The sequence below is a fragment of the Urocampus carinirostris genome, chromosome 3, assembly GCF_059441175.1.
Source record: "Urocampus carinirostris isolate Australia breed hairy pipefish chromosome 3, RoL_Ucar_1.0, whole genome shotgun sequence".
Lineage (NCBI taxonomy): Eukaryota > Metazoa > Chordata > Actinopteri > Syngnathiformes > Syngnathidae > Urocampus > Urocampus carinirostris.
The window spans coordinates 7083887-7099503 of record NC_142351.1 but is presented as its reverse complement, the minus strand read 5'-3'; the positions used below and the strand labels follow the sequence as shown (position 1 = coordinate 7099503).

Genomic DNA, 15617 nt, shown 5'->3' with positions numbered 1-15617 from the left:
GAGTCTCGAAGAGCTGTACAGACTACAGACTATTACGACACCATCCCCTGATCTAATACCTACATGAGGGCAAGGAAAAACTCAAAAACCTCAAGTCAAGTCATGTTTATTTGTGACGCCCTGAATCACAAGGAGTCTCAAAATGCTGCACAAACTAGAGACTATTATGACACCATCCCCTGATCTAAAACCTACATGAGGGCAACGAAAAACTCAAAAACCTCAAGTCCTGTTTATTTGTGACACCTTAATCACAAGGAGTCTCAAAGGGCTGCACAGACATGAATGTAGCAGAAGACTTCTATGGAATTAGTCGTTATCTGTCAGTTATGACTCCTGATCCAAGAAGAAATTTAAACGTTGGAGGGTGCCAAGTTTTTCAGAACTAGACCAAAATATGACTCAAGGAAAAAATGAAATCATATCTAAATCATATATTTTTTTGTTTCAATTGTGAGTCTCGGATTCAAGTTGCCGTGGTAACCCCCATAAACACCGCCCCCTTGTGGGCATTTAACAGAAATCCATTTTTGTGCTTTGCAGGAGTTCAAATCGGTTTCGAAGGACGACAGTGGCCAGTACAGCTGCCGGGCTTCCAACGGGGTGGGGAAACCCATGATGTGTGAGGCTACGCTCATGACCATAGGTCGGTGTGTGTTTGTAGCCGTCGTCTTCGAAAACGGGGTAAAAATCGGATGCCCACCGACGCCTTTTTAAATATGAAAGCGTGCTCGCCTTTATTGACTGACATCGGCGTGCACAGAAAGACACTAGGTGGTGTTGAGGCGCTTGCCCCGTGGCCATACCTGGCAACCTCAGCCAATTGTCGCCAGGAACCAGAACAGGATCAGGACCCAAACGCGTGACGTTCTCACACATGCCTTTTATTTTACGGGAAATGGGGAGTCATGCACGTTAGGTAGCAGTCTGGCGTGGAATGATAGGAAGCCAGAGGCCGACGAGATCGATACCAATTGCCCGAGCAGATATCGAACAGATGGGGTCGATACCAGACAGGAAGGGACAGACAGGATTGATATCAAAACAGGACATCGAAATTAAAAGGGACTAACAAGATGGGAACAAAACTGGAAACCGATATTAAACAACGGGACAGACAGGAGTGATATAAAAACAGGATATCGAAATTAAACAGGAATAACTAGACGGGAACAAAACTGGAAACCGATATTAGGCAACAGGACAGACAGAATTGATATCAAAACAGGGTATCGAAATTAAACAGGACAAACTAGACGGGAATGACACTGGAAACCAATATTAAGCAACGGGACAGACAGGATTGATATCAAAACAGGGTATTGAAATTAAACAGGACAAACTAGACGGGAACGAAACTGGAAACCAATATTAAGCAACGGGACAGACAGGGTTGATATCAAAACAAGGTATCTAAATCAAACAGGGCAAACTAGATGGGAACGAAACTGGAAACCAATACTAAGCAACGGGACAGACAGGAGTGATATCAAAACAGGGTATCGAAATTAAAAAGGAATAACTAGACGGGAACGAAACTGGAAACCGATATTAAACAACGGGACAGACAGGGTGGTATATCAAAACAGGGTATTGAAATTAAACAGGACAAACTAGACGGGAACGAAACTGGAAACCAATATTAAGCAACGGGACAGACAGGGTTGATATCAAAACAAGGTATCTAAATCAAACAGGGCAAACTAGATGGGAACGAAACTGGAAACCAATACTAAGCAACGGGACAGACAGGAGTGATATCAAAACAGGGTATCGAAATTAAACAGGAATAACTAGACAGGAACGAAACTGGAAACGGATATTAAGCAACGGAACGGACAGGGTTGATATCGAAACAGGGTATCAAAATTAAACAGGACAAACTAGACGGGAACGAAACTGGAAACCAATATTAAGCAACGGGACAGACAGGATTGATATCAAAACAGGATATCGAAATTAAACAGGAATAACTAGACAGGAACGAAACTGGAAACTGATATTAAACAACGGAACGGACAGATTGATATCAAAACAGGGTATCGAAATTAAATAGGACAAACTAGACGGGAACGAAACTGGAAACCAATATTAAGCAACGGGACAGACAGGATTGATATCAAAACAGGGTATCGAAATTAAATAGGACAAACTAGACGGGAACGAAACTGGAAACCGATATTAAACAACAGGACGGACAGGATTGATATCAAAACAGGGTATCCAAATTAAACAGGACAAACTAGACGGGAACGAAACTGGAAACTGATATTAAACAACGGGACAGACAGGAGTGATATCAAAACAGGGTTTCAAAACTAAATAGGACAAACTAGACGGGAACGAAACTGGAAACCGATATTAAACAACGGGACAGACAGGATTAATATCAAAACAGGGTATCGAAATTAAATAGGACAAACTAGACGGGAACGAAACTGGAAACCAATATTAAGCAACGGGACAGACAGGATTGATATCAAAACAGGGTATCGGAATTAAACAGGAATAACTAGACGAGAACAAAACTGGAAACCGATATTAAACAACGGGACAGACAGGAATGATATCAAAACAGGGTATCGAAATTAAACAGGACAAACCAGACGGGAACGAAACTGGAAACTGATATTAAACAACGGAACGGACAGGATTGATATTGAAACAGGGTATCAAAATTAAACAGGACGAACTAGAAGGGAACGAAACTGGAAACCAATATTAAGCAACGGGACAGACAGGATTGATATCAAAACAGGGTATCCAAATTAAACAGGACAAACTAGACGGGAACGACACTGGAAACCAATATTAAGCAACGGGACAGACAGGAGTGATATCAAAACAGGGTATCGAAACTAAACAGGACAAACTAGACAGGAAAAAAACGGAAACCGATATTAAACTACAGGACGGACAGGATTGATATCAAAACAGGGTATCGAAATTAAATAGGACAAACTAGACGGGAACGAAACTGGACACCGATATTAAAAAGGACAAAATAAACAGGAACCATACTGGACAGGAAATACCAACAGGAAACAGGAGGCTAAGCTAGGGGCTCTCTCCCAAGGCAGGGAGCCGAAGACAATAGAAAAGAATAGAATAGAATAGAATAGAATAGATGGCGGTGTCAGGGACGGAAAAAAACGGGTCGGGTCGGAAGCGAGTCATAAACCAGGAAAGGAGAGTAGACACGGTCAGGGACAAAAAGAGGTCGAAGGCCGGGACGGGAGAGTAGACGTGGTCAGGATCAAAAAAAGGTCGAAGCCAAGGAACAGACAGGAGCAAAAAGCAGGTGGGAGTCAGGGTCGAAAAAGGCTTGCTTAGTGTTAACTGAGGTTTGCAGACGGACTGACAAAGGGGACGGATAGGAGTGGGTTTGAATGGGGACAGGGAGCCAATCACAGGTGAGTCAAATCATGACACATATAAACACAGACCTTAAAGTGACAAAGAATTTTAAAAACAAAGCGGCAAGGAATCCTCGGGGACTCTCCTTGCAACCAGGGCAGGAGGGCGAAGCGGCTGGGGACTCTCCTTGCACATCCATTTTCCACTATCCATACCAGGACCTCTTTTTGCAGTACCCTCCTGATTTATGAGGTTTGTTTTTTGCTTCAGGTTCTCTTTGTTGATGATTTTGTGATTGAGGGTTTTTTCCCCTGCTTTCTGCGTTTGGGTTTGTCACAAAACCACAACATCGAGAACTATGTAGTCCGGGATTCATGGTACCAGTGCCCCCCATGCCATTATCCCATTGGATGACATTGAATTTTCTTCCAGAGGATGTCAACATCACAGCGGTGGTAGCGGCGGTGGTTGTGGTCTTCCTGGCGGTCTTGGTCTTCGGATGCGGGGGCTTCCTGATGCACCGCAACGGCTTCTTCACCCGTAAGTTTCCCTTTTTTCCCTCACCGTTAATGCGGCAATGAAAAGTGACATCTTGTTTTGCCTTCTACGGCTGCGTTGGATCATCCGCCGGCAGGACACAGAGGAAGGTAAAAGCTCCGTGATTGCATTAACATTGACAAACACAGACTCATAAACAGAGACGATTGAAGGGGGAGGAAGGGGAGTGGGGGATGTGCCGGGCATTCTACTTGAGCGAGGTTGTCGGGGACATGGTTTGTTGAGAACAGGGTTGGGTAGGGTTACTTGAACCGGATTACTTTCAATGACTTTTGGATGACTCCAATACCAAATGTGCTAAGACAAAAGAAACTAAATATGAATAAAATGATGACTCACAACTACTGAGATAGAGGCTTCTGCGGCGAACTCCTTTGACTTGATTGATTTGCCGTTTCGTGACAGTCGGTGTATACTGGATGGTACCCATAATTTAATAATTTCTTTTTCTCTTTCTCTTTCTGTTTATTTTCCACTCTTTCTGTCCCCTCCTCTTTTTATCTTTCTCTTTATTTTCCACTCTTAATGCCCCCTCCTCTTTTTCTCTTTCTCTTTCTTTCTCTTATTTTCTTACTTTCTTTTTCTCCTGTTCTCTTTTTCCACTCTCTCTCTCTTATTCCCTCTCACTATCTCTCTCTCCTTCTGTCTCTCTCTCTCACTTTTTCTCTCACCAATCTATCTTTCTCTTTCTTTTTTTCTTGTTTTTTTTTTCTCTAACTCTTCTTTCTACTTCCAAAAATAAACCTGGTAATAGCAAAATAGTATGTAATAGTATGTAGTGCAATGACTTAGTCATTCAGATAGTAGGCTAACATGGCTAAAACGGAAACAAACAGCACTCGTTGCTTATAAAAAGCTTTTCATTTTTTTGCTGCTCCGGACACATTTTTGTTTTGTTTTTTTGGGGTTCAATACGGCTCTTTTGACATTTTGGGTCGCTGTTTGGATTTATTTTCATTTTGTTTCTGTCGCATTTGATGTTCGTTTTGCCGGAAATCAAAGAGATCAAAGCCAGGAGAGAAAGCTTACCGCGTGTTGCGAGTCATCATTTGATTCATATTTAGTTTATTTTGTGTTTTATTAGCATATTTGGCATTGGAGTAATCCAAAAGTCGTTGAAAGTAATCCAGTTATTATACTCACCCTCGACTGAAATTACTCAAATAATACACAAAGAGAACAAAATGAAACAGAACCACAGGATTTGGGATTTTGTCTGGTACCATGGATATGTATATGAAATCATCGATTTTGCAGTCCATAAAAATGATCGATTACTAAGTCCAACGGAAAACGGTGTAGGTACGCAAAAAAATGTTTTTAGAGGACCAGGAATTCCCTGAGGAAATTTGTCCTTAGTCGAGTTTTGATGCAGGATCCAAGAAGAAATGTAAACATGGTTTTCCATACCTATAGCTTTGGAGAGTGACATGTTTTTCAGGTGTAACTTTAAAAAAAAATGTTTTAAATTGTCAGAGCCAGGAGGGAAATCTTACCACGTGTTGTGAGTCATCATTTGATTCATATTTAGTTTTGTTTGTCTTTTATTAGCATATTTGGTATTGGAGTAATCCAAAAGTCATTGAAAGTAATCCAGTTAAAGTAATCCTACCCAACCCTGGTTGTCACAATATGTTCAACCCATTTTGTCACAATGACAATAAAGGTATATTCTATTCTATTCTATTTGTTCCTTTATCTTTGTTTTCTTTTATCCTCACTGTTAAATGTGAAACTGGAGTGCCACGTCCAATTTCGTTGGGTAGGGTTACTTTAACTGGATTACTTTCAATGACTTTTGAATGACTCCAATAGCAAATATGCTCATAAAAGACAAAAGAAACTAAATATGAATAAAATGATGACTCACAACACGTGGTAAGCTTTCTCTCCTGGCTTTGATCTCTATGATCTCCGGCAAAACGAACATCAAATGCGACAGAAACAAAATGAAAATCAATCCAAACATCATTTTCGCCGTTCCATGTGTTCCGTTACTCCCCGAGCCTGCACAAAATGGAGTCATTTGATTCCTATTTAGTTTCTTTTGTCTTTTATGAGCATATTTGGTATTGGAGTAATCCAAAAGTCATTGAAAGTAATCCAGTTAAAGTAACCCTACCCAACCCTGGTTGTCACAATATGTTCAACCCATTTTGTCACAATGACAATAAAGGTATATTCTATTCTATTCTATTTGTTCCTTTATCTTTGTTTTCTTTTATCCTCACTGTTAAATGTGAACCTGGAGTGCCACGTCCAATTTTGTTGGGTAGGGTTACTTGAACTGGATTACTTTCAATGACTTGGATGACTCCAATAGCAAATATGCGAATAAAAGACAAAACAAACTCAATATGAATCAAATGATGACTCACAACACGCGGTAAGCTTTCTCTCCTGGCTTTGATCTCTTTGATCTCCGGCAAAATGAACATCAAATGCAACAGAAACAAAATGAAAATCAATCCAAACAGCTTGCCAACAGCATTTTTGCCGTTCCAAGTGTTCCGTTACTCACCAAGACTGCACAAAATTTTGTAATTTTATTCATATTTAGTTTCTTTTGTCTTTTATTAGCATATTTGGTATCGGAGTCATCCAAAAGTCATTGAAAGTAATCCAGTTAAAGTAACCCTACCCAACCCTGGTTGTCACAATATGTTCAACCCATTTTGTCACAATGACAATAAAGGTATATTCTATTCTATTCTATTCTATTCTATTTGTTCTTTTATCTTTGTTTTCGTTTATCCTCACTGTTATATGTGAACCTGGAGTGCCACGTCCAATTTCGTTGGGTAGGGTTACTTGAACTGGATTACTTTCAATGACTTTTGGATGACTCCAATACCAAATATGCTAATAAAAGACAAAAGAAACTAAATATAAATGAAATGATGACTCACAACACGTGGTAAGCTTTCTCTCCTGGCTTTGATCTCTTTGATCTCCGGCAAAACGAACATCAAATGCGACAAAAACAAAATGAAAATCAATCCAAACATCATTTTTTCCGTTCCATGTGTTCCGTTACTCCCCGAGCCTGCACAAAATCGAGTCATTTGATTCCTATTTATTCTATTTTGTCTTTTATGAGCATATTTGGTATTGGAGTAATCCAAAAGTCATTGAAAGTAATCCAGTTCAAGTAATCCAACCCTGGCCCTAAACTCCTACTATTAGTCTTTCCCAGTCCAGTCTAAATCTATCTCGGCCAGAGAAGCAGAAAGGCACGGCTGCCCCATCTCTCACGACTTTATTTGATTACTGTCCTGTTACTGTGCAGCGTTTGACGGAGAGAGCAGCGCTGATGTGAGAGCTCTTTGTCTCCGTTCAACTCGGATGTTTATCTGGCAGAGCTAACCGGAGCTGTCAGTGTCATCTTCCTATTTATAGAACCGAAAGACTCCGAGACAATGGATCCCGATTTACCGTGCGCAATTTTGGAGAAAAATGAAGCGGGACGGGGGACGGGGACGAATAGTTTGACTTTTCAAATCGATGCCAGGTGGAATCTGAGAAAATGGGCGATATAGCAAAAACATCACGTCACAATTTTTTTCCAAATAGAAATCAGAAATCAATTTTTCGATATATTTTCGAGTCATTTTGGACCATTTTCCTTTCATCTGGGACAGTTTGCTCACTTTGAGTCTCCAAATTGTTAGGAAATAAATATTAAAATGTAGCGTTTACCAAATTGTTCGAATGAGTTATCTGACTCCATTAACCAAACTTAAACTTCATTCACCTAACAATGCATGCTCATTTCTTTGTGTGAAAAGACGGACAAGAGACCGGCATTTCCACACGGTAGCAGATTAAATTTCTCAAATAATTTAGCTAAGTGAATTCCATCGAATTAGCCGAATTGTTGTCGGTCGAGTCTCTGTCAAGCCTCCTCTCTCGATCTTCTGCCTTTCTTCCTCTGCCCACGTTTTTTCTGCAAGCTGGTGTGCCGGCTCCTCCCATGGGCGTGCCAGGAAACCCCCCACGTGGGTTCCACTTTCTCGCCTCGATGTCTGGAGAAACTCAAAACAGGAGAGCGTTTCCACGTCATATAGATATAGATAGATATCATAACTAGATATCATAGCTAGATAGATAGCTAGATAGATAGTTAGATAGCTAGATAGATAGATTGATAGATACCATAGATACCATAGATATCATAAATACCATAGATAGATAGATACCGTAGATACCATAGATACCATTGATACCATAGATAGATACCATAGATACCGTTGATACCATAGATAGATAGATAGATAGATATCATAAATACCATTAATAGATAGATAGCGTAGATACCATAGATACCATTGATACCATAGATAGATAGATAGATAGATAGATACCATAGATACCATTGATACCATAGATAGATAGATGGATAGATAGATACCATAGATACCATTGATACCATAGATAGATAGATAGATACTTTATTCATCCCCGTAGGGAAATTCACACTTCCAGCAGTCTCCTTAGTTGTTTATTAATAGATTCACAGGATGGCCTTGGGGTGCTGTGTTGTAGTTTAGCCACAGCGGAGTGGATGACGTTACACGCTAGGCCAAAAGTTCGACGTCCCTGCAGCAGATCTAAATCTTTGTGCCCAGGGTTACACCACTTCGTGTTCACGTAGATAGCGAGTCCACCTCCTCTCCGCTTCCCGCAGGCTTTTATGTCTTTGTCTGTTCTAACAGCGCTGAAGCCGGGTAGCTCTACGTTAGCGTCCGGGATGCTAGACGTGAGCCACGTTTCAGTAAAACACAGCAACTGCCCTCCCTGTACGCTTTGATGTTTTCACCAGCATAGCCAGTTCGTCTTGTTTGGTAGAGAGTTCACATTTCCCATGATTCAACGGTACCTAAGACTTATAATGCTGCTAACTGCTTAGCTAGCTCTGGCTCTGCATCCACGATAGGGCCCCCTCTTCAGGGCAAGGAGTTGATTCCTCGAATAAACGCATTTTTGTGCGTTAAAACCCATAACCATAGGATAGAAAGTAATCCAAAGTGTAGTTGTCAAACGGGACAAAAACGTTGAAGATAGAAGCAGACACGTAAAACATTAAATCACAAAAAGAGCGAAATAACACAGAGCTGCTCATGATGTCTATGAAGTTGGACGGCAAGGTTTTTAGGTCTAGTGCTTACTAACCATCCTTCTGTTTTTCAGGTCCAATGTCAACTACATCCCTCCACCCCACGAAGTAAGTTTCACTTCCTCTCTCGGATACACTGTACTGTGGCAAACAGTTTTGGGCGTGTTCCTGAAAAACAGTCATGAGTTACAGTTACTTCAATTAAAAAGTAACTAATATGTTTGGCGGAGTGGATCCAAACCTGGACACACGCGTTTTAATGGGGACAGGGAAAGTAACAAAAGGCGTCTCGCAGAGGAAGGCGAGGCTGGATATATACAATGTCTTCCGAGAGCTAAGATCAGGCGTAAAAAATTCCGTCCCGACCCGACACGCAGGTATAATAGCCCGAATCAGTCAAAACCTGAGCGATTAACTTGATTCGAGAGAACGGGCCTAAAGTGCTGTTAAAGTGCAGCGTCAAGGTGCTGTCATAATTGCAGCTGATTGGTGGACACTCACACACTGATAGCGAAGTCAGCCATGTTAGTCAAATCTACCTGCTTATTGGGGGCATTAGGGGTTCAATGTCTTGCCCAAGGACACTTCGTCATTTAAACCGGAGGTGCCGGGAATCGAACCTGCGACCTTTTGGTCTCAAGACGGCGCGCCACCTCTAACACCCCATCAAAATTTCAACGGAGCTCATGAATTGAAAGGTCTAGGCCCTCCAGTTTTAGAGCTAGATTGACAAACTAATTACTCAGCCCACTTAAGCGTTCTTTTACGCTCTCTCTTAATCACAAACACAAACTATTGTTATGATAAGAGCTAATCACTTCCACTTTAGCATGCTAATTACTCAGCCCACTTAAGCGTTCTTATACGCTCTCTCTAGATCACAAACACATACAAACTATTGTTCTGATAAGAGCTAATCACTTCCACTTTAGCATGCTAATTACTCAGCCCACTTAAGCGTTCTTTTACGCTCTCTCTTAATCACAAACACAAACTATTGTTATGATAAGAGCTAATCACTTCCACTTTAGCATGCTAATTACTCAGCCCACTTAAGAGTTCTTATACGCTCTCTCTAGATCACAAACACATACAAACTATTGTTATGATAAGAGCTAATCACTTCCACTTTAGCATGCTAATTACTCAGCCCACTTAAGCGTTCTTATACGCTCTCTCTAGATCACAAACACATACAAATTATTGTTATGATAAGAGCTAATTTATCACTCTCCACCTGAACGATCCTCCCTAAAACAAGTCAACTACACATTTTCTACCATCGACTCAATATACTCAAAAATCCCAGAATTCTTAGCGGTCTTGATTCACAAACATATCAGGACTCAGGAGTTAGCAGAGCTCCTGTTGTTTACTCTGTGCTGCCGTTGTTCTTCCTGCTTCAGTGGCTCCGCCCCCGGTTGCTTATCCAACCAGAAGGCTCGGGGTGTGTCGCTTCAGAGAGGGAGGTAGAGGCTTGGCTGCATCTGAGCCTAAATATTATTAAAAAGAGAGATACCACTATCCGTCAAATACTGGTGCCGATAATCATAGCCAATATTTGCGACTCGTGCAAAACAAGAGTAAGATTTTCCAAGAAGATCGAAAAGTAGAAGGCTAAACATTCTTGAATTACAACACCAGGGTTGCAAATGGCGGCAAGGAAAAACCTCTTCAAGCCAGAGGCCGTTAATCATACCATCCACTCAAATCTCATAAGTTGAAAGCAGTCCAAGTAGTAAAACCGCTTTATATGTGAGAGCCAATCTTGCTTTTGTCCCCCGGGACGATTGTATGAGGCTCCCGCCTCAATAGGAGAACGAAACGGACAGTGTCTTTTATTTGCCCACCGAGTGCCAAAAGCACAAAGGAAGAAAAAAAAATACGAAGACTCAAAGTGACCAAAACGACACAAAAAAAGGAAAAGAAAAATAATGAAAAAAGAAGAGCAAAATGAAAAGAAGAGAAATAGGACAAAAAGTCAAACTTAAGAATAAAAGAGAAATAAAATTAAAAGAAAAAAAGAGGAAATTGTCAGGACCAGAACAGAAACAGGACCCAATAGCATAACGTTTACCACAAGTTTATTTGAAGGATAGAGGAGCGGCTGCGCCCACGATTCGGTGTTTGCTAGGCGCAGGAAGCAAGTCGCTCTCGTACTCGGATTGTGATCCAAACACATTAAGTGGATCTTCCGTAGCGAGCGATGGCAGTGTCGGGAACGGAAAACCGGGTCGATAGGCGGGACAGGAGAGCAAAAACGTGGTTGTGTCAGAAACAGGTCGTAAGCCAGGAAAGGAGAGTAGACTGGGTCAGGATCGAAAATGGATCGTAAGTTGGGACGGGAGAGCAGACATGGTCAGGATCAAAACGGGTCTTAGACGGAGAAAAACGGGACAGGTGGGAGTCAGGGTCGAAAAAGGCTTGCCTAGTGTTAGCTGAGGTTCACAGACAGACTGAAAACTGGGGACAGATAGGAGTGGGTTTAAATAGGGACAGGGAGCCAATCAGAACCTGCGGCAGTTGGCGCCAAATAAAGGGGTACAGGTGAATCACAACAGTAACCATGACACTTTGACAATTTAACCTTGTTTCGTGCAACCGATTCGAGGCTAAACTTAGCCAAGATAATGAACATAGCCCGGCTTAATCTCATCTATTCACGTCCACGGAACTAGTGAAATATTTTCGAAATTCCATACACCTGATTTAACCTGCTTTCGTGCAACCGATTCGAGGCTAAACTGAGCCAAGATAATGAACACATCCCGGCTTAATCTTGTCTATTCACGTCCACGGCACTAGTGAAATATTTTCAAAGTTCCATTCAACCCCGATTTAACCTTGTTTCGTGCAACCGATTCGAGGCTAAACTTAGCCAAGATAATGAACATAGCCCGGCTTAATCTCGTCTATTCACGTCCACGGCACTAGTGAAATATTTTCAAAGTTCCATACACCCGATTTAACCTTGTTACGTGCAACCATTTCAAAGCTAAACTTAGCCAAGATAATGAACAAATCCTGGCTTAATTTCGTCTATTCACGTCCACAACACTGGTAAAATATTTTCAACAATCCATACACCTCTTTTAACCTGCTTTTGTGCAACCGATTCAAGGCTAAGGTTAGCCAAGATAATGAACAAATCCTGGCTTAATTTTGTCTATTCGCGTCCACGGAACTAGTGAAATATTTTCAAAGTTCCATACACACGATTTAACCTTGTTTCATGCAACCGATTCGAGGCTTAACTTAGCCAAGATAATGAACATATCCCGGCTTAATCTTGTCTATTCGCGTCCACGGCACTAGTGAAATTTTTTCGAAGTTCCATACACCCGATTTAACTTGCTTACGTGCAACCGTTTCGAGGCTAAGCTTAGCCAAGATAATGAACACATCTTTTCATGTCCACGGCACTAGTGAAATATTTTCGAATTTCCATACACTCGATTTAACCTTGTTTCATGCAACCGATTCGAGGCTAAACTTAACCAAGATAATGAGCTTAATCCTTTCTTTTCAGGTCTACGGCACTAAATGAGTCTTTTCTGTTTTTCTTGCAGCCGCAGGATTTCAAACACACGCAGTCTTTCATGCTCTGACAGACTGAACGTCCTCCCGACACGGGTTCAATTCCCAATTCTCAAATCTAAGCCTTGCAGACTCGGAGAGCATCGGAGCTTCCAATCCTATGCATTTTGGACCTTTTCTTGGGTGCGGCCATGTTTATAGGGGAGGGGCCAATGGGAGCCTATCGAGGCTTCACTAAAGACACGGACTAATCCAGTTCTCCGATTTTGGATGCAACAACTCATCGTAAATCGGATCGGCTGTGCGTAACAGGGGTCGGGAACCTATGGCTCGCGAGCCAGATGCGGCACTTTTCATGAGTACATATGGGTCGGAAATCAAATCCTAGACATACGAATATCTTCTATGGAGTTCCGAAGAGCTGAGATTGGGGCGTGCATAGTCGACACAACCCTAGTACCGTAATTTTTCGAGCATAAGGCGCAGTCTCCGTAACTGGTTCTATTTCTGTGTTTAACATTACAAAGGGCGCACCGCACGATCGGGTGCGAGTGCCCTCTGCTGCGGTTATAATCCAACAACACAGACAAGCATAGAAAGTGTGCGTATTTATAAAAAAGGCGGTTACTAAATGGAGTTTGGTTGTGGTTTATTGATTACAAAGTAAAACACACAGGCCAATGTTCCCTGTCATGTTCCTTATGGGTCTGAGCGTTCACACAAAGTCGGTGAGCAACGCTCGAAACAACAGTGAGCAACAGCAATCCCAAGTGTGGCAACTAAGTCATTAGCAAACATGTCCAAAACTTCACATCAAGTTACATTTTGCGGAGTTTCCGGCAATGCAAAATTATTTTTCACTTTTGAATGAACTGACTCATGTACGGTTGCAAAGGTTGCAGGCTCACAAACATCGTTTGTTTTTACAATTCTTTCACAAGATTTCCATTTCTTTTTTTTCCTGATATATTTTGTCGCATAATACTAACATTTTTGGGGGCTTATTGAGTCGGTTGTAAGATACAGAACTGTATTTAATCCCATTTTTCAGTGGAAGTACAAAGTTGGCAACGAGATTGACTTGATAGAATTGGAAATTATTTGAATGCAACACAAACTTTTTCTTCTTTTTTCCGTGTTTTTTTCTACTTTTTTAAAAATTTCCTTTAAAAAAAATCTCATTGTGTTTATTATTTCCTAGCTATTACTTTTTTTCCAACATTTCTTTCTTTGCTTTTTTTTTCTGGCTTTTTTCTCAATATTTCCTTCTTTTTTCTTTTCCTTTTGTTTCTTTTTTTCTCAGCTTTTCACTTTTCATTTTGGTATTTTTTTCTTTTTTGTTCTATTCCCCCCTTCCTTGAAGTCATTTTGTGCACAATTTTACATAATATTTGGTCGTATAGGGATTAAAGAAGCAAAAACAACCCGAAGAGCCGTTTGGGACCCGAAAAGGTTCCTTTTAGTGAGCCGAGCCGAAGGAGCCGGTTCTCGAAAAACTCTTCTGACCTTACTCAACTTCGTTCTACTTCGACATTGACTTCCAAATACCGCATTTAGAACACAGCGTCAGGGAAACCCGTGTATTTTTACACCGTCATGCACTGTAACTTTGACTTAATTAGCTTCTTAATTAGCAATTTCGAGCCCTGATTTTTGTGAGCTGGCTAGATTTTCTTGTGCGCGAAAAAGCTCTGGGCAGTGTGTAATTGCACATACACGCAGCTTAGAGGGAACACTGCACACAGCTAAAAAAGTGTCCGAGTTGGTTTTTCAGCTTCCTCTATTCATATTCAACCCTCTCGGGGCTGCTCCGCTTCCATGTTCTTCTGCGTAGAAATCAACACACCATGGCAGACGAAAACCCGGAAAGTATTCGATGGAGGGAAAGTGATGTAATGGATTTCATTCATATTTCTGTTCATCCTCCAGTAGCACAATAACTTCCAAATTACTAGATACGCTACGACGTTAGCATCCATGAGTACTTCCGCAAACAATCCATCGCGTGTGACACTGGAGATTGCGTACAAGTGGCAGTTGAAATTGTGAACGATCTCGCAAAAAGATCGGGTTTCACCCAAAAATTGACTTGACCCAGGCTCCAACCTCTGACTTTTCAGTCACAGGGCGGGCTCTCAACCGTTAGGACACCATCTTAACATCACACGCAGCACAATTTGAAGAAAACCAGAGATTTTTATGCGCCTGTTATGCTCGTGAAAGTACGGTAATATGATAAGTTCGGTCCAGTATATAAAGGGCGCAGTCCCAACAGCCCCATTTTGGCTAAGGAATCCTTTCTATGTTCACTTTTGAGACTTTTAACAATGAAAACCCACAGAACAAACTGTAAACACCCCAAAACGCCAGCCGGGCACAAAGAGCGAATGGTTTGGGTCGAAAAGGTTCCCGACCCCTGTTCCATAACACGCAGGACTGCGGCCTTCGAGGAGTGGATTGTCCCGTCCCGGCTTGATATTGTTGCGTTGTTGTGTGCATTGCCTCTTTGTTTTCACATGAAATGTGGACTGCGACGACATATACAGCAGGGGTCTCCTACCTGCTACCCGCGGGCACCCGGTGCCCCCTTTGAGGACAGCTGAGGTGCCCGCGGACCTGTTATGAAAATAGCTCACCAATGCTGGGTCATTGTCATTTTCTAGTGAATGGTTGACTGGGTCAAATTAAACCTACTTCATACTTTTCTTTCTTTTCCTTCCTTCCTTTTATCTTTCTATCTTTTCATCTTCCTCCCTCCCCCTCTCTCTCTTTCTTTCTCCCCTTCTCTTTCTCCTTCTCTCCTTCTCTCTTTCTCTCTCTCTCTCGCTCGCTTTCTCCTTTTTGTTTCTTTATTTTGTTCTCTTTGTCTCTTTTTATCTTCCTTTTTCCTCTCTCTTACGCTCTTTATCTTTCTCTCTCCCTCTTTCTTTCTCCTTTTCTTTCTGTTTCTTTCCCCCTTTCTCTTTCTTCCTTTTTTCTTCTCTCTCTCTCTCTCTTTCTTTCTCCCTTCTCTTTCTTTCTCTATTTCTCTTTCTCCCCTTTCTTTCTC

General features: G+C 41.5%; 1 protein-coding gene across 3 annotated transcripts in view; it reads left to right on the top strand.

The window, feature by feature from the left end:
- Positions 1-15358, top strand: part of jam2a (junctional adhesion molecule 2a) — a 52853-nt gene extending 37495 nt beyond the window's left edge. Inside the window, exons 6-10 of one of the 3 annotated variants that reach the window (XM_088330507.1) lie at positions 544-646; positions 3790-3897; positions 3992-4004; positions 9106-9139; positions 12601-12782. In XM_088330507.1, coding sequence (XP_088186633.1) covers positions 544-646; positions 3790-3897; positions 3992-4004; positions 9106-9139; positions 12601-12639 — 297 coding nt within the window. In that variant the 3' untranslated portion in view covers positions 12640-12782. The other 2 variants (XM_088330506.1, XM_088330508.1) reach the window with 2 other exon arrangements.
- Positions 15359-15617: the final 259 nt, after the last annotated feature.